Here is an 18,884-nt window from a genome sequence, read left to right as displayed (position 1 = left end):
TGAGCAAGGTCAGCAAACATTCAATACTACTACCACTTCTACTAAAAATAGTGGCTCTTCCTGAATAAATAACAAAATGACATATTATTTGTATATTTTATTTGTTTGATAATTACTCAAATTAATTGAAGCATAATTGACAAAAAAAAAAGGTTATATGCCTTTCGGGTTTTTTTAACAAAGCAGTGTGCTTTGTAGGTTACCAGTGCTAATTTAATATCATTTATATACTATAATAGTACGTATTAATATAATGGATCAGCTCAGATTTTATTCTAATTTTATTTAACTTTTTTTTGTACCTTATCATAAAAGGTGAAGTTTGTCATTTTGTTACAATACAGTCCCATTTGTCACTCGGTGACACTAATAGCACAGAAACTGCATACTTTAATTTCAGTTTAATTTCAAATTTTCTGTTGCTATTAAACCATTTTTAATTTTAGTAACAATAACAGTACTGTAGCACACAAGTTTGTGGTGCGTTACTGAAACTGAACGTGTACAGAGAATCATCGAGGTTCATTTCTTCATTCACATTTTGGAATCCTGACAAGTCCATAAGCAGTAAAATAAAAACTCCAGATACTGACTGACCTGTTCTTGCTGCAGAGCCTTAACGAAAGCGTTCTTGAGCCTATTGGTGTGCTCGGCCTTCAAGGCCTTCTTCTGATTGGACGTCATGCACTGCTCACAGAGAATGCGACCGCTTTTCTCCTGCTTCCAGTGTGGCGTAAAGTCAGTCCTGCACTGGGCACAGAAGAACGGCTCCACGTGTGGCAGTGACCCTCGCATTTTTCCTAGCAAAAGCAGAAAACGGGTGTTCAGCGAGCAGAATTAACCCGTGAATCAGTACTACAATATGCATTAGATATCAATGCAATTCAAAACGCAGTATGTTTTTGTGGCGCGGGTGATTTCTCTTGCTCCTACCCTGACTGTCAATGACACTCTGCACGACCTCCTCCAACCCCACCATGTAGATGAACTCAGAGTTGGCAGCGGAGGGCAGGAAGTGCAGCAGGGGTGCTGGAGGTTTAGGTGGAGGTATCTCCAGCAGGGTCTTCTCCAGCTGCTTGCGGAGGGCCAGTTTAGCGGCTGCTTGGCTGCTGGCCTGGTCGTTCAGAGAAGCCACACTGGAGGCGCTGGAAAGGGTGGAGGGGCTGACGGCACCAACCCCACTCACACCTACCCCGACGCCAGCCACACCAGCTGCTCCTGCTGCCGGCATGTGCGCCAGGTTCATGTAGATAGCCGAGGATGAGCCCGAACGCTGCGAGACCCCCACCTGCTGGCTGGCAGCCTGCATCACACAAAGCAAAAGGGCATATCGTCAGTAACCCACATAATCCATTTTTATGAATGATTCATGCTGCAGCTGGGCCATGTATTGAATATACGACATATTCAATATGATTTTGTTGGCGATATAAAACTAAACAGCACTGTGAATATGGCTGTGATTTTATGCACAATTTTTATTTGGCTATTAAGCCGAGGCCGTTTCAGTTCACTTGTTTTATGCACCATCCTAAGGAAGAGATATTTTAAAACATGACTTAAACATCAGGAGTAAAAAAAAAAGAAAGAAGAGAGAACGACCATTGATTCGGTTTCTTTCAAACTGTACACTTGAATAAATGGGTTCAAAATTGCTTTAATTACTCAAGTGTTCACAGATATATATGAGAACAGCATGTCAAATGTACATGAAAAATATATATAAAAAAACATATAGGGCAAATATTTGGTTATTACATGAAATTAACGTTCACACTTTATTTTAAATGTCCAGTTCTCATCACTCAACTTTCACCTCACACTCCTTATTTCATGCTCATTAATCGTTCTTAAGGTATGATTAGGGATGTAGAATAGGTGCTTAATAAGCACTAATTACCAGCCAATATGTTAGTAACAGGCATGCTAATAAGCAACTAGTTAACAGTGAGAATTGGTTTAATATTAAATATATTTAATATTAAATATTCTGTGCAAGTATTGAGATGTATACAAACTACTATTCAGAGATTTTGGGCCAGTAAGATATTTTTTGGTTTCTGAAAGATTATCTTCACTAATGCTTCATGCCTTTGATCAAAAATACTATTAAAAACAGCAACACTGTAAAACATTATGACAGCTTAAAAGTAACTGTTTAACGTGTATACACTGTCAAAAAAAAAAAAAAACATACTTTGGCTATATCACTCCTAGTTCATGCCTTCAGCATTTTATAATAGACCAGTAATAAATATACTGAGCAAAGCACTAATCTGTCACAGCAACTCCCAGAACAGATCATGACCTTAAAAAACAAACAAAAAACAACAAAAACATGTGAACCGTTCACATTGTATAATAGTTTTAAAAGTTCAACGTCAAACTACGGAGAGAAAACCCACAAAACAAATGAGGACTAATGGCTATGAGACTGTTTGACCGTACCTGCTGATAGCTCACTGCGTTACCCAGACCACCTGTGGAGGAGCGGCCCATGCCAGGCTTGGAGGGCACTCTCTGACCCTGAAACTGGGCAGGATTGGGTGCAATGACCCGCTGTGACATCATCATTGGGGGCAAAGATGCATTGGCAGCAGACCTGATTACTGTGTGGCCCTGAGGGGGGAAAACACCACATTCAGAATCATTAATAACTCTGCAATTCAATGCATGACCACTAGATGTCAGCAGACACTGCATATCAGACTGCAGAGCGTTGACATCAAATGCTTTGTTTGTACTCAACAGATGGACCGTAATTAAAAATGGTAACTGGTACCAATCTATACAGTTATGCTGATCTTAAGGTGCTGCTCCCATGGCAACCAACAGCAGGCTCTAACATGTTCAGTCTAATGCGTACAGCATAATGAGGAGTATCCATGTGCAATGTGTTTGAAATCATCGGTAATGCATGTAAGGAAAAACACAATCACTGCTCATATAAATTAGAAAGGCATACACTGGTGCGCATAAAACCCCCTGTACCTGTGCAGTGCGCAGGCTCTGAGGCTCAGATGAGTGCATGCCAGGCCGCACGGGTAGTTTCCCAAGCCCCTGAGAGCTGTGCATGGGTGACGGCTGCACTGATGACGGGGCATTCTGGACCACCGGCACCTGAAGAGAGAAATGAGAGGTCAGAGTCCTTCCATCAAAACCTCATACTGTACAGAGATTCATTATAACGTCAAATAACGAAGAAAACAAAAAACACAAAGTGGAATGCTAGCACCATTTTTTTTTTAAGTTAAAGCGGTTGTGTAACTTCCACCAATTAGAAGCACAAAATAGGTATTGTTTTACATTTTTCTGATTGTTCTGGATTTTTTTTTTCCTTTTTGATCCGAGCACTTCCCTTATACATTGTTCAGCAAACAAGTAATTCTGTCCCAAACTTATTCATTGAGCTTTCTGATAGCCTTTTCTACCAACACAGCCTAGTGATATCATACAGGCAAACTGTGATGCCTCACACCTATTTTGCAAATATGAAGTAGAATTTATGATTTGCATATTGATCTATGGCATTTTACAAGCTAGGACATTTCAAGAACATAACACATAAATCAAATAATAGTTATTACTACTGTGCATGTCCAAAATCAATGCATTGCCATGCATATTAATAACAACAATCCATAAAGAAATTAATGCTGTGGTTAAAAAAAAAATACTACAATAATAATAAAAGCTGATTATAATAACATTATTACAATACTGTATGCCTCAGTAGCACCAAATGTTCACCTTCCAGCTTAAAAGCAAGTGGGTTGTGGCACTTGGATGTCATACAAAAGTGAGTGTCTATGGGCTGTTCCTGCATCTAGACAGACACTGAGTTGAGAAGCAAAGACAAAACATCTCAATGGCACAGTACATGGACAAACATTACACAGAGCTGTGATGTGGTATCTATGAGGTTATGGCTGCCCATCTCGCTCCCTGTTACCCTATTTCACCCCCGCTAGCAACTAACGTCCTTTCAACAATAAAACGATTTACCTCGACAGTTTTTCCTGGCATTAATATAACACTCAGCTGGACACGAGGGGAGGTTATTTTGCTTGGTGCTAAAACGGTGAAGGTGAACATGCTGTACAGAGGAGCTGCAGTGATGTAGAGCACAAATACAGGCAGATTTACAGCATACAACACTGTGACAATCAGTCAGTGCCGAGTTTAGGGTTTTTTTTTTTTTTTTTATTCTAAAGTGCGTTCTCCAATTATGGTTTAATATTCAGAGACAACTACGAAAAGCCGATTGTGAGCTGGTTTCACAAAAACTGGAAGAGGATGTTCACAGTAAGATTCTGAACACAGAATGTTAAAAAGTAGCTACACTTCAAGTCGATATCAAAGCATTTTTATGGCAGCAGAGCGACTCACTTTAGCACACGTGGCAAAATGATAAATAATAATACTAATACTAATACTACAAGAAAGAAAAAAGTATCTATAGCAGTTATAGCAAACATTAACTGATTTGTTCTGGTTCATAATTTGCTTGGCTCAGCAAGTCATGTGACATAATTAATATTCACTATAGCAGAATTGTGTACATTTGCAAACAGTTATGATCTGAATTTATCTGTAATATACATATGCATTTTTGTCATGTTTTGCATCAACTTGCATGGTATCATTAAGTTTGGAGTCAGTAAGACAGAGTTCTTAGCTCACCAAACCTGAATTTATTTCACCAAAAATTCTGTAAAAATCAGTACTGTCAAATGATTGATCACGACTAAATCGCATCCAAAATAATTAGTTTTTTTTAAATAATGTGTTTGTGTTCATTGCATATTTCTATTATGTATATATAAACAAACACTTGCATGTGTATATTCTTAAAAGGTATTCTGTATTGCATTGTTTCAGAAATCATTGTAACGTTGAGTTGCATGTCAAGATATATATATATATATGGAAAAAACAGGTAACATGTATATGTGGAAACAGGGATAATTTTTTCAGGATCTTCAATGAACAGATAAAATAAAATAAATTAATTAATTTAAAATTATAATTTTGTTTGATTTAATGCATGCATGTTGAGAAATATGGCCTAAACCAATGTTACTGTTCAGCCATAGGTGATGACAATAAACTGTAGGCTTCTATGTCAGAAAAGTGCAAAATAAGATCCATAAAAAAAATAAACCCCAAAAAAAAGTAAGCTGTTTATATCAGGAGCAGTTGCAGTTAATGGACTTCTTATTCTACTCCATCCACTGTATTTTGCCCGACCACCTAAAAAAAGTATGATTTTATTTACAAAAACACTGTGCGTGACTTCATTATCATGTATTTTAGTCCTTTTAAATTCAAATGACAGTGATATCAAAGCCAGCTTGTAATGTGTCTGGCCTCTTAAAGGTACTGCTGCCTGCCTGATCTGCACTGAGTTAACACACACACACACACACACACACACACACACACACAACAACACAAGCACAGCGGTATGGCAGGTATGAGGCTGAGATGTTTTCTCAATTCCAAAACGGTCCTCAACATGCCTGTCCATCCAATAAATATAATTCAAATTCACAGTCGACAGAGTGTAGAGTTACTGGCTCAGTTGGCATCAAGATTAGAGTAAGGCACAGGACACTGTGTACGGTTCTGACCTTTTGCACCACATTCTCCTTCTGCATCTGACTCTGTCTGAGTTTCTTCAGGAGCACCAGCTTGGCCTCCTCCAGCCTGAGCTCTTCTCGGAGAGCTTTGATCATCTGCTGCCGCTCGTCGCCAGTCTTCCCCTGCAGAAGAAACGCACACAAGAGATCAGCAATCAGGTTCAGCAGACTCATTCAAAGGGTTTAATGGTGGGTAACCAACAATAGCTGTGATTCCTCCATGGGATACTGCACCTTAAACATCTCCAGGTTGGCCTGATGCTGTTTCTCCTCAGGGTGAGGCGTGCTCCGGGGGCTGGACGCCTCGTTGTCTGACAAAATGATAACGTCTGGTGATGGAGTGCGTCGCTCTCGAACTATATCGCTATGAAGAACAAAAATAGAGGGAGTTTTAAGAGCAACTTAAATAGTCCAGATGAAAAAAAAAGCAAGGCCTAACAACACCTGCAGGATAAAACCCTTTACGCCATCACAGCAATACACCATACAGCAAAAACATACTCTACTTCCCAGAATATTACCTGTTTTTTTTTTTAATCATCTGAAATTTACATTCCAAAGAGATGCATCAAGCAAGCGACTGACCCAAAGTACATGAGCCCAAGTTTATTTATATAACTCATTTTACTCACACTAGTAGTTTCGTGGTTCATTTTAATAATTTTGTTTTATACATACACACTTTATAAAAAAAAATTAATAATTTTAGATAGCTGCTAAGTATATCTCATTCAATTCAGTTTAGTATATCAAGTTAAACTGAATCGAATGAGATATACTTAGCAGCTAAGTAAAAGTGAAAAGAAAAATTATAATACTAGGTTAGAGAGAGAGAGAGCGAGAGAGAGACAGAGACTTATTCAAACCATTAAAAACAAAAAAAAAAAAAAAAAACACTTTATAACATTACATGTAAAGGATTTGTGGAACTAAGCATTTTAACCTCACCTCCTTCTGGCACTCATGTCCACTGGCTCATCCACTATGTTCTCCTTCCCATTCTTACTTGGACCTCCATGGCCCCCGACTCTCAAACTTCCATTCATCTTCTCCTCGTAGGCCACAGCTCCCATCAGCCCCTGGCTGCCCCCGGGGCCTTTGCCCTCCGCCATTGCTGCCGCTACCGCCGCCCCCTCCAAAGCGGCCAGATCCTTGCGTTTGAGGAGGGCAAGCATCTTAAGCCTCTCCATTGCCTCGTGACCCTCCATCTTCAGGCGCTTGGCCAGTGCCTCGTCCCGCTCATCCTGCGCCTCCAGACCCCGCTTCAGCAGGTTCAGCCTCAACGCCTCCTCAGACATCCGCTCCATCCTGTCAGTGACACAGACAGAGAGAACATTTAAGTACAAATGCTTTTAATCACCCGTAGCAACAAAGCAGGTGCAAAGCTGATAAAATAAGTAAAGTAACAGAATTTTAAACAATTTACTTGATAAACAGTAACAACAAGTTAACTTTTAAACGAAAATAAATGCATGCTGTTCAAAAGTACATTCTGTATCAAGAGATTTTAGTGGTACTGGTATCAAATACCGAAATTTTGGTATCGCGGCAGCCCTAATCTGTAGGAATCAGTACAAATTCCCCTGCTTGAGACCAATGCAAATCACTTAATTATTCTTGTACAGCGAAAGAGCTGAGAGCAAGTGAGAGAGAGTGAGAGAGATCTACTATGACTCCTCACACGCCCACAGACTTAACAGAGCCATTAGTCTGCCTCGTGCTGAGGCTGTGGACTACAGTGCTCAAGAACCAAGGCCTCTCCAGGCTTAATTGATAAATTACATGATCATTACATACAAATCAGTGTAACTTTCATGGTTTGACGGAGGAAATTTGCTCGGGCTGCTAGTAGAGAGGGTCTCCCTTCCTCACATTCAGCGCCTGTTACGGCAAGAGTCATTTCTGAGCGCAGACACGCAGCCGAGCGGAGCTTCCTAAAACTCCCACTGACAACGTCACAAAGCGGTCACTGAGAGGGGACCGACTTTCCCCACTTGCGGGATCGTATTTCTGGCACCAGATTACTGACTGAAGATACAAGTCTTACTCAAGGACTATAATTAGAGGAATTTTCTCTGATGAAGTGGAGTTTCGCTGGTGGATCAACAGCAATGCTTTCAACTGACAAATACACGCATTTTCCCATTTATAGTTTTTAAATACATGTATTTTTATTATTTTAAAGTTAAAAGTGTGTAGGTAAATAAGGTAAATAAGCTGAAACAAAGTACATTTTGTGAAGCTAGCATTATAGACACTACATTTTGGCTGTAAATTTAATTTTACAGCCGAATAAAATCAGCTTGTTTGAATAAAAGAAAAACAGGAAACGATGACTCCGAAAACACATGAGATGCTTTCAAAATCTATCGCCTACATTTGGACTAAAAGTGTTTTGGAAGGCTGAAATTACTGGGTCACATTTACATTAATACGCATAAAAAAAATTCCCATCTAATTCACCGCTTGCATGTTAGAACGTGAATTAGTTCTTAACCTTGTTTTAATGTTAATGAATTTGGAGCAATCTATATAAGCACCAGAGTGCCCAAGGTTAGTAATTTGCATAACACACGCCCATAACATCTCCATATAAGAGAATGTTTTACACAGACTTTCGTCACTCTGGTCTAAGCAAACTTACAAAGCTCCCCAAAGAAATGCTTGTCTGGGAGCACATATGAAATAGGTGTACAAAATTATCTTAATACTTTTATGAGGCCACCTACATATAAGATGTTTATTACAATGACACTAATAAGGTGCACATGGAGCTAAATCTAAGTACATGGGGAAAACATCAGATGTAATTGTTCGGTTAAAACGTTTCAATAGTTTTTCAATAAAATTATTTACTGAAACGTCTTTCGGTTTATTCCTTTATGTTGGTGCCTCGCTAATTGACCGCCTCAGCCCCATTCATCAGCTCATGGTACACTAACTCCTGTGCAACGGCTCTGTTATCGGATCTAGGATCCAGCACGAGAAGCCCGTTTTGGGAGACAGTGAGAAAACTACAGCGCAGTAGATTGATAAAAAGCACAGTCTTGCTAAAAAGACAGAAATGCCTGGAAGACATCCTCTCCATCTACGAGACAGAGAGTGTTGTCTCCTAAAATTGAATTTATGGTATGATGAGACACATCAGGACCACAAATTCTTAAGTGCACAAGTAAAACCCCAAAACAATGCCCTGTATAAAACGGTGTAATATGAGTGTTTGATTTTAACACACAGTTAACCCAATAAACGGTTTAAACCAGCACTGACATCGGTTTATTGAAGCGCCAGATGAGCCAATCTCTATGCTGCATTCTTACAGTCAGCCATTAACTTCCTGTTCTCCCCTCCGGACAAAAGCACAACACGGCACACGGGAGCCCAACAGCCAGTCTATAACGTGACTGAATCGCTGCATGTGTGTGTGTGTGTGCATGTGTGTGTGTGTGTGAGAGAGATTGTGTGTGTTCTCATGCGAAGCGCACACATACACTGCGGGGTCATGCGTGCTCAAGTGCAGATTTGATTGTGTGTACACATAAGACTCTGCAGCATTCTGGACATGTGTCACGTACTACAGATCTAAATGATCATGTGTGTGTTTGCTCGTCTTTATTAGTTAGGCACGCTTGGGCGGACCCTTCATGGCCAGAGGGCAGAGAGAGGCTCTCCCCCCTCCCACACACACATGCACGCACACACACACACACACACACACACACACACAGGGAGTGTCTGGACAGTGAATGTGCAGGACTCTATGCAGGCTATTGTTTGAGCTGGAACCTCTTTATCTGTCTGATGCATTTGTATTCTGCTCATAGCTTCAGTCTAAAGGTAGAACATTATCAGGTACTGCTGCTTGCCCAGTATTAATTCTTTGGCCCCCGCATATAGTGAGAGTAAACCTTTTAATTATATAGATATTTAAAAGGTATGTATATCTGTAAACTTAGGGTTGGGGTCATTTATTTATTAATCCTCCTAATATTAATATTTTTACACTGCAATTTTGAGAAGCGTAGAAAATGTATTTGTGCAGTGCTTCTCAATCCACAAATGAATGAGCCAGTTTTTTTGTGAATGAAAGCGTACATTGTGACCAATGGAGCACGATTCCTGAAACAAATGACTCTTATGAACCAGTTCTTTCAATGAAGTAAAAAAAAAAAAAAAAAAAAAAAAAAAAAAAAAAGTATGTACATTTTTAATCTTAGATTATTGGAATAGTGGAAACTGGAATGAACCCAGTTCATTCAAGAGCTTGACAATAAAAATAAAATATCGGATTGAACCGGAATTGATTGAAAACGAGAGAATAGAATCAGAATCAAAAACTGATTAAATTAAATCAAGATCTTGTAAATGAATCATACAAAATTCATAATGTAACCAAATCAAGATCTTAAGACTGAGAATCAGCTCAAAATTGTAGTCCAATTAAAATGAGAAAAGAAATCATAAATAAATCAAAACGGAAAATAATCAAGAGCTTGTAAACTAATGAATTCTTTTCAAATTGACAGCTTGAGAATCAGAATTGAATCTAGGAAATCTATTTTTATCTAGCTGAAGTATGTGTTATAATCATATTGGTAAGGATGTAGGGGCAGCTGTATTAAGTACACATTTTAATATGAATACAGCATAAACGCAGGCCAAGTGAACACAATTTTATAGTGTAAAGCAGACAAAATAAAAACAGAATCTATTCACTTTTAAAAGAAAGCACATCGTGAATACTCATAGTTCATCTCTGACACCTCCGAGCTCCCCTCTCAGTTTGAGGTCATGCAGAATTCAAACATTTGCCCTAGGACTCCTTAACTTTGATTTCAGTGTATCTGCAAGCGAGGGATTGTGTATAATGTGATGCGCCGGAGCGAAGCTGGGATCAAAGGTGCGTGGACACACGTATCGGTCAGGAGAAAAGCAGCATGGTACCACTAATAGACCACATAGACAGACAGCGAAGGAGAGTTTCTCATCCGTGTGTTGACAGCTGATGCTCTTTGTGATGCGAATGTCATACAGGTCCTGGTGCAAAGGCACAATCAACATATACATTATTTAAATGCTTGTGTTTGGGGTTAATAAAAATTTGGTAACATTCAGTTACTAGAAAGCTCAGTCCTTATCATCCTTTCCTAAAAGACAAGACTGATCGCACGCAGTACTGTCTATGGCAGCCATGGTGACCTTGCTTAGCCATAATACTTTACAAAGAAAGCTTTAGAAGTGCGTGTGTGTGTGTGAGCTTGTGGGCGAGATGAATCTGTATTCACTAACTGGACAAGTGACACCTCCACATTTCTGGTTGTATTAATGCTATCTAAAGCCGGGTTCACACTACAGGAGTTCCAGTTAAGCCTGGCTCGCACTACAGGCTTTTTAGCCCGATTTTCCCCCCGATTTTCCCCTTCTGAGAATTGGAGCAAAAATCTTGTCGAGCACTTTGATCGGTCGTGGCGTGGATTGTCTGGTAACGTGAGCCATTCACCGATGGAACTACGCACCTCCCAATCTGTTTGTGCACAAATCGTAATCGTATCGAACATGCTTGATATTTAGAATTTAAACTGGGCTGTCGGCTATATGGTTGCGCCAGTACTTACACAATAGCAAATGTGCGACCGCGAAACAGCTGCTGTAACGGCTCCGTTTGATAGTGGAGACTGTGTTGTGCTCGACTGTCTGAATAATGTGTCAAAAAGGAGGAAGATAAGACTAAAATCACCTCAATTGTGAATGTACAGGGCGAGTATAGAAAGCTGCTAGCATGCTAGCTAATGTAAACGTCGCTGAAATATCTGGTTGCAGTATACACGCAAGGAGAATCTTTGCAGATTATTTTCCTTCATATCTTAAACCTGCACACACTACGATTTGAACATTGTGTGGCGCATCACACACTACAAGATATTATTCACTCGCGTGATCTCTCACACAGTAGATTACCGTTGATATTTATAGCTAACTAGCATGCTAGCAGCTTCCTGTACTCACATGGTAGGTTCAAACAAAGGTGATTTTTCTTCAGCGATTCTCTTTTTCCTTACAGTTAATATAAAATAAGTCAAAAATAAACCAGAATATTGCTCACAGAGTATACTAATAAACATCCAAATGTTTGGGGTTGGTAGCGTGCATTTAGTTGATAAAAAAAATACAGCTATGAAATATTACATTAATAAACTCTAATAATGTTGTAATAACAACGCTGAAGTTTTAGCAGCCATTACTCAGTGTAATGTGATCCTTCAGAAATCATTCTGATAGGCTGAAAATAGCAGCACTGCTTGATATTTTTGTGGAAAATGTAATGTTTTCTTTATAGATGCTTTGAAAGCTTAAAAAGAATCATATTTATCTGAAATAAAAACATTTTGCAACATTATAAATGTCTCTACTGTCACTTTTGATCAATTTAATGCACTCTTACTGAATAAAAATATCCAACCTGAGCTACGTCTGACTCCTAGGATTAATAAAAATAATAGGATTTTTTTAAAAATTGGCCAAACTACATGTCGCTTGATAAACCTCAGCCAACCAACTGCTAAAACTATGCCCGGTTGGCCTTATAGTCACGTTCAGCTGTAGTTCCTATGAAACACACAGTACTGTAGTTATTCTAAACCCAATTAAACTCCCGAGACCCACAAGCGACTAGTCTTAAAATGCCTTATTGTAGGGACATCCCCAATTACAAATTAAATTGAGCTGTAATTGGTCCCCTGATGACTTCATCATCTCTCTATCATCCCATTATTTCTCATGTCATCGTTTGCGCTCATTCTTCTTCTGGCATAGTTTAATCATACATCCGCCATTGCGTCGCATCGCAAAGTCTAATTTACGAGATAGGCTTTACGAGCGTGAAAACATCCGGTGATCTCCTTTACAAAACTCTGCAAAAAGTGCCACACTACAATTTTAAGAGGCGGCGAAATAACGTCCTTTAATTTAAAAGCAACGATTGAAGAATTGAGAAGCGAGCACATAAAAGCCTGATACAGAATGTTGTATCCTCACTACAAACCACCCACCTTGCACGACAGTGCATGAGGAGGAAAAAAGGGGGAAGAAAGAGGGTAAAGAGCGAGCGAGAGGAAAAAAAAAAAATGCGAGTGACTGAGACAGTAGAAAGAAAGAGCGAGGGAGTGCGTGAGCAATAAACGCACAAGCATACACATAACCAACAATGGCACCAGCCAGCCAATCAGAGGGGCCGCTCAGTGCACGTCAGTCTGACCCCCCCACACCATCACACCCCCCTCGTCCCCCTTTACATAATATAATGACTGTTTCAGTCAGCTGCTACAAAAACCAGACTCTCTTTACTCGGCCCACTCCTCCTTTATCCACCCCCCCCTTTTTGCATATCGACGCACACACACACCCCAGCCACCCCCTTCCTCCTCCTCCTCCTCCTCCCCAGAAACCTGCACACGCGCACTCCACGACAGACTCACTGCTTTGGGCACTACGCCAGCCAACGCAGCAGCAGCAGCTCCGAGATGAAAAGAAAGAGAGAGCGAGAAAAAGAAAAACAGAGATAGAGAGTGAAATGGTGTGCGCGAGTACACCATGGACGAGCCGTATCGCTTCACTCCGGATGAGATTATCTGGCGATCTCACCCAGCGACCCTCACAACAACCTAAACCACAACTTTCAAATCTCCATTTTATCTAATCAACCTTTTGTCCCGCCATATAGTCCCACTGATCCCTTTCGGATGGTCCCTGGATAGTTACTCGCTCAGGACTTCTTGGCAAGGTAGGGAAAGGGCCTAAAAAACGCGGAACAATCTGTGCGTGTGTGGTTTGATGGGCCATACCGACACAAGACTCACTTTGTGCCCTTCAGACCCGCCATTCTAATACAGCTGTGCCACACACCACAAAGCAGAGCAAAAACTGACCCCTCCCTTCTTGCTCTCCACCCCTCCCCCCCTTCCAAAAAAAGTATTCCTTTTTTTCCTCCCTGCGTTGTAAAAATAAACACACACGCTCACTTTCTGGGGGCCCCTTAAAGGTACGGACGACCACAAACTACTTTTCGGTTCTTATTCTTTTTTGGTAAACAGATACGCAATGCACGTTTGGGATCTCAATCGGTTCAGGTGGGGGGCAGAGTTGGGGGTTAGGGCAGACGGAGGATGAAGAGGACGAGATTGAGACGAAAAAAACGAAATGGAAGAAAAAAAGAGACAGCAGCACTCTCCTGACACGCTACCCTGTCATAATGCCAACCCTTAATTCCCCTCTGCCCATCCCCCACCGGCACACCATTTTCTTTATGCACACGCCACTGCTGCCTGTCGATCAGATCACTGCAAGCACAAAAATGTCCTCCTCCTTCTGCCCCCACTGCAAACACCATCACACCCTGAAGCCCCCTGAACCGGTACATGGCAAACACACGCGCAAAATCAAAGACCCTTGCCCCCCTACAAAATAGAAGCAATTCGGGAAGTGTATCAAAAAGAAAAAAAAAAAAAAAAAAAAAAACTGCCAGCTAAAAGAAGTGATGATAATAATATGGCCGGTTGCAAGTGCGCGATGGAATCCGCAGCTCATTTCACGCATGATCTGCATCATGACAATTCATTTGGCTGACGTAACCCGCTGCCCCACCTCCCGGACCAAAGCGCTGGTGGCATCGCATCCCTCACCCAGAGAGGTACAAGGTGCCTTGTTTTAAACAGCACGCTGGGACTCCCCCAGGACCGGTCTGATATCTGAACGCTCAGATTCCTTCATGCAAGAGTAGCGATGTATCCTCCCCAAGTTTCGTCCTAAGGCGCAGTACTTATCGTGAAAGAACAGGGGTTTTCACCCATCTTCACTCTTCCCCCCCCATCCCCCACCCTCGGAGTCTGGCCCATCTCCCAAATCTGCCTGTTCGCATGCAGCCCCTCTGATCACCCACCCGCTCAATTGGCTAGATTAAGCCTTTCCTGTTTGCAGCATCTGATGCTGAGCACGGAGACCTCAAAATGGCTGCTACACCATCGCTAAAGGTGTGTGTGCCCACCCTGATGAATATAAAAAAAAAGAAAACTGAAAAAAAGAAAAGAAAAACAAGACGCATTGGGCAAGAGCAGGTCTAGCTGCTCGTTTTGTTCTCGGAAGCATCCGTTTGGATGGAATCGCAGTTCTTTGGGGTTTAAATGTAAAGAGAGTGATTTATAGTGAAGGGCAGGCGTTGACGCAATAACCTAGTTAAAGCTGGAGCGAGCGGGCTTGGCATAGGGTCATACAGGGTGAGAGCCACGAACACTTGGGAAATGGAGGCAATGGCTGACGTTTGAACGCAAACGTGACAGTAATGTTCTCTGATTTACTTGGGAAATCATTTGGGTGGCTTTTCAGTAAGAGCTAACAGTACGGATGTGGTGGGAAGGTAAATTACATAACTTTTGACTTTGTTCTGTAGATATGCTGAAAAATGTTTTTGTCCATAAATTTTGTCAAAGTAGACCAAAACAACAATGGACCCCAATGACGTTCATTGTATGGACAACTTTCAAAATGTCTTTTATTCTCTGAAGAAGACAGCAAGGTTTCGAATAACATGTGGGTGAGTTAATGAAGACTCATTTTAAGATGTACTGTCTCTTTAAGCAGACCTCTGTTGACTTTGGAGTAGAGGAGGATGAAAAGACTTTTTTTCTGTTTATATTATTTGTGAAGAGGGGTTCGGATTTGACATTTATCATGTCAGAACTCTCGGTCCTGGATAAACACTTCATAAACCGAATAAACATTCTCCTTACTTTCACCGCAACGGACAGAATGTGTAGACGTCAAGCAAAAAAATGCAACCATAACAAGAGCCTTAAATATTTAAGTTAATGTTCTGGAAAAATATAACCCTCTAAAATAAAGACAAGGGATATGAGAATAACAAAAACCTTTAATCTTTTTTTAATCATATAAAAGATAATCAAGATGGAAAATGTAGGCTGTAGTCTCTTTTAAGGTGACCATGTAGTGACTACACTTGCTGCCAAGTTTTTAACAAACACAAACAGATTTAGACTGATGTCTAAAATACACTAAATAACTTGTAGTATTGGTTACAGGAAAAAAACTGGGCATTACACACTACTAGATTTTCAAGTTGTTCTGAGTGCTACAGACTGTTTGTTGTGAGGAGAGACACATAATGATTGAAATAATAAAATAATGTAAAAAAATTGCTCTAAATTAATGTATTTCTTTGTTCACTTTTTAAATACCATGCCGGCACCAAGGCTATTTTCATGGCGATGGCTGTATAAATTATGAACGAGATACACAATTAACGAAGGGTTAAAAAAATAAGAAATTAAAAAAATAAAAAAAAAATAAAATCAGCGGAAAATCAGGTCTTGGTGAAATCGGTCAATTCTTTCTGCCTAAAATCTCAAAATCTGCAAATTGAAAACACACATTCAGACTGCAAAAACGGACCAAAATTACGTTAGTGTACATTTCATCATTTAAATTGGGATAGCCTAGATTCCCGCTTCCAAAACTGCTGCACACCCGAGCCCTTCTGGCATGTTGCAGAACGAAATGTCAACAAGGTGACGACCCTCCATTTGCCATTAGGAGGTTTATCTTCAGCTCCTCAGCAGCTGGCTGCCACTCCGTGAACTCGCTTTCACAAGCGACAAAGCACCAGCGAGAGTGTGACCTCCCCCAGGGCGCGTAAAGCAGAAATATGACTTGAACAGCAGACCCGGGCCTCATGATCTCATGCCGCAGCCATTTCTGCAGCCTGACTCCAGTAGAGACGCAAAAGCAGGTGACAACACCTGTTTGGTCAAGACCTGCCTGATTTCTTTCATTTGGCTGTCACTTTGGCTCTCGCTGCTCCTTGCTCTGGTGTACACCACCTGAGGATCCGAGAATAGGTTTTAACCGGGTAAAAACAGCTGAACAAGGCGATGAGAAGTGTGAAAAGATGAAAATGAACAAACACAGCACACCTGACCACAAAACATGCACTCTGGACCAGAGAGATGCTTTAGGGGCTAACTAGTTCACAACAGTTACTTGTCACCTTTCTGTTTTCAAATTAGTCTTCCGAGTGAGTAAGCCTTCTGATCAATATGGACTGGCAGAACACTTGGGCTTAACCGTGTGAAAGATGTCAACAGAACAGCTCCCTAAACCCCTCAAGAACAAGTATCAAATGACTTTACAGAAAACGGCCTTAGATTAGAGAAGCTTTTATGAATTTCCTGAAAGCTAGGCCATGGATTTCTCAAGTACTTCTGGACAAAACTGATCATCTGCTTTTCTAAAATGCCATTTAGAAAACAAACTTACGAGCAAAATTGGTCAAAGCATCTGACAAAAATCAAACGTGTAGTGATCCAGAATTTGATCACGATTCAGAGTAGTTTTCAGCCCAGATGTTCCTCGTGTCGCTCTAAAAACAAAGCTCTGTTTGTTTAAGCATCCTGACCAGCGCAACACAACATTGGCTCAACCAAAGGCATGACTTTGGGGAAGAACTAACAGAAGATAGGGAAAATATTGGGAAAGCCCATTTAAAAAAAAAATATATTATATACACTTGTGCCTTCTGAGATAATATCTCCAGATCACACGTATATCTGGAGAACAGTAAACCGAGTCAGCAAAAGAAGTCAAACTCTGCATATTGTTGACTTGTGGTGATTGTAATGACAACAGAGTGTGTGCAATCCCATCAAAAACGCTACACATTTGACTGTTTTGGGCTAGGTGATGCATACTGTTTTTTCAGTTGGAGTTGCAGTTTTTAATCTCTGTGGTTCTGTATGCGGCAAACCTGATATCAACATTAATTTCCCTAAGCTTCCGTTCTAATAATTAAAGTACAACACAGCAATGAATTTAGAGGGCAGTAGACTATGTACAGATACAAGTACCAGTGAGCATCTGAGAATTAGTATCTTTGCATCTCTACCAAAAATCATAGCCAATAAGATTCCCAGAGATGTGTAGTTGGGCCAAATAGGGAGATGCTTACACATTTAAATTTATGCATCTGACAGCTTCAATCCAAAGCGACTTCATTTAAGGTACACATTTACATTTTTTTTTTTAGTCCTTGCCTTCCTGGGAATCACACTTATGCCACTGCTACGCTCTACTGTTTGAACTACAGGAAAGCTAAAAGTTCAATCAAAAAATCTTCACATTTGAACAAGATGGTGATGCTACCTTTAGTTTGAGAATTTCCCTATTATCAAGGAATAGCAAGCCTTTTCAGAAATCATTTACCAAAAAAAAAAAAAAAAAATTTTTTCAATCTTAGAATGGCAATCTATTTGCAAGTGACTTGAATCAGAAACTAAGATAAAAAAAAAATAAAATAAAACTTTTCCAAATTTTCCAGATAATAATATTTCAACTATTTGCTTTGGATTTTGTACAACAACAAATAAGAGCCAATTAACAACTAATTTAAAAAAAAATTATTAGACTGGAAACAACTAATAAAAGTAAATTAAACAATCAAAAAAATGTCTTCATAACATAACACTTACTATAAACAGGTCTGCATTCATAAAAACACAAAGCTGCTTCTATATTTCAGAAAGGGAATCCCTTGCAAAGGGATCATAAAATTTGGGATGCCCTTGGCATCAAAAAATACTGGCCTAAAGACATTCCTAAAACTACCATTTTAAAGCAAACCCCAACAAAATCACATTGAAGGAATCCCACTGGAGCTCTACAACAATTGTATTCATAAGATGCAAATGAAATTTCAAATTAAAAAAAAAAAGCTTGTTGACATATTTATCAGTATAAATCATTTCTCGCATCACGCGCAATCCAGCCGCAAAGTGATGGCAGCGTAATTGAGATGTTGTAAGTCAGCTGTGCTGTGATGTCACTAAAGTAGGTTGCTGAGGGGGAATTTCAGGACAGGAGTATTAGCATACCGTCACCAAACGGCATGCTATGTGCACGCTCCTACGCTGACAGGAATTTCAAAAACCACTTCTGGGAGGTTGAGTCGAGTACAGTAGCTAAAGCTTAATGGTTAATTCGCTAATTGGACCGTTGTCCTCACCGACGACCTACACAATGGCTAACTATTACTGTATATTACTCAGAAGAGAGATCTGCTGGGAATATGACCAAAATTTGCATACGGCCAGTTTCTGACACTAATGAGGCCAATTAGGCGGATGGCGCCCATGGCAACAGGGTTGTAATTGGTTGGCTTGGTGCATACGGGACGTATGG

The 18,884-nt window shown here is 40.3% G+C and overlaps 1 protein-coding gene across 2 annotated transcripts in view; it reads right to left on the bottom strand.

Annotated features, from left to right (window-relative positions):
* gatad2b (GATA zinc finger domain containing 2B) overlaps positions 1–18,884 on the bottom strand; it is a 35,823-nt gene that overhangs the window by 6,027 nt on the left and 10,912 nt on the right. For both annotated transcript variants that reach the window (XM_043217726.1, XM_043217727.1), the window contains exons 2-8: positions 6,591–6,950; positions 5,877–6,006; positions 5,634–5,765; positions 2,992–3,120; positions 2,449–2,619; positions 934–1,303; positions 598–800 (exon numbers count right to left, since the gene is read on the bottom strand). In XM_043217726.1, coding sequence (XP_043073661.1) covers positions 598–800; positions 934–1,303; positions 2,449–2,619; positions 2,992–3,120; positions 5,634–5,765; positions 5,877–6,006; positions 6,591–6,949 — 1,494 coding nt within the window. In that variant the 5' untranslated portion in view covers position 6,950. The remainder of the gene's footprint in view (positions 1–597; positions 801–933; positions 1,304–2,448; positions 2,620–2,991; positions 3,121–5,633; positions 5,766–5,876; positions 6,007–6,590; positions 6,951–18,884) is intronic.

This window comes from Puntigrus tetrazona, chromosome 19 (genome assembly GCF_018831695.1).
Source record: "Puntigrus tetrazona isolate hp1 chromosome 19, ASM1883169v1, whole genome shotgun sequence".
NCBI lineage: Eukaryota > Metazoa > Chordata > Actinopteri > Cypriniformes > Cyprinidae > Puntigrus > Puntigrus tetrazona.
The sequence above is the reverse complement of the archived record's forward strand: the minus strand, read 5'-3'. Positions and strand labels throughout refer to the sequence as shown.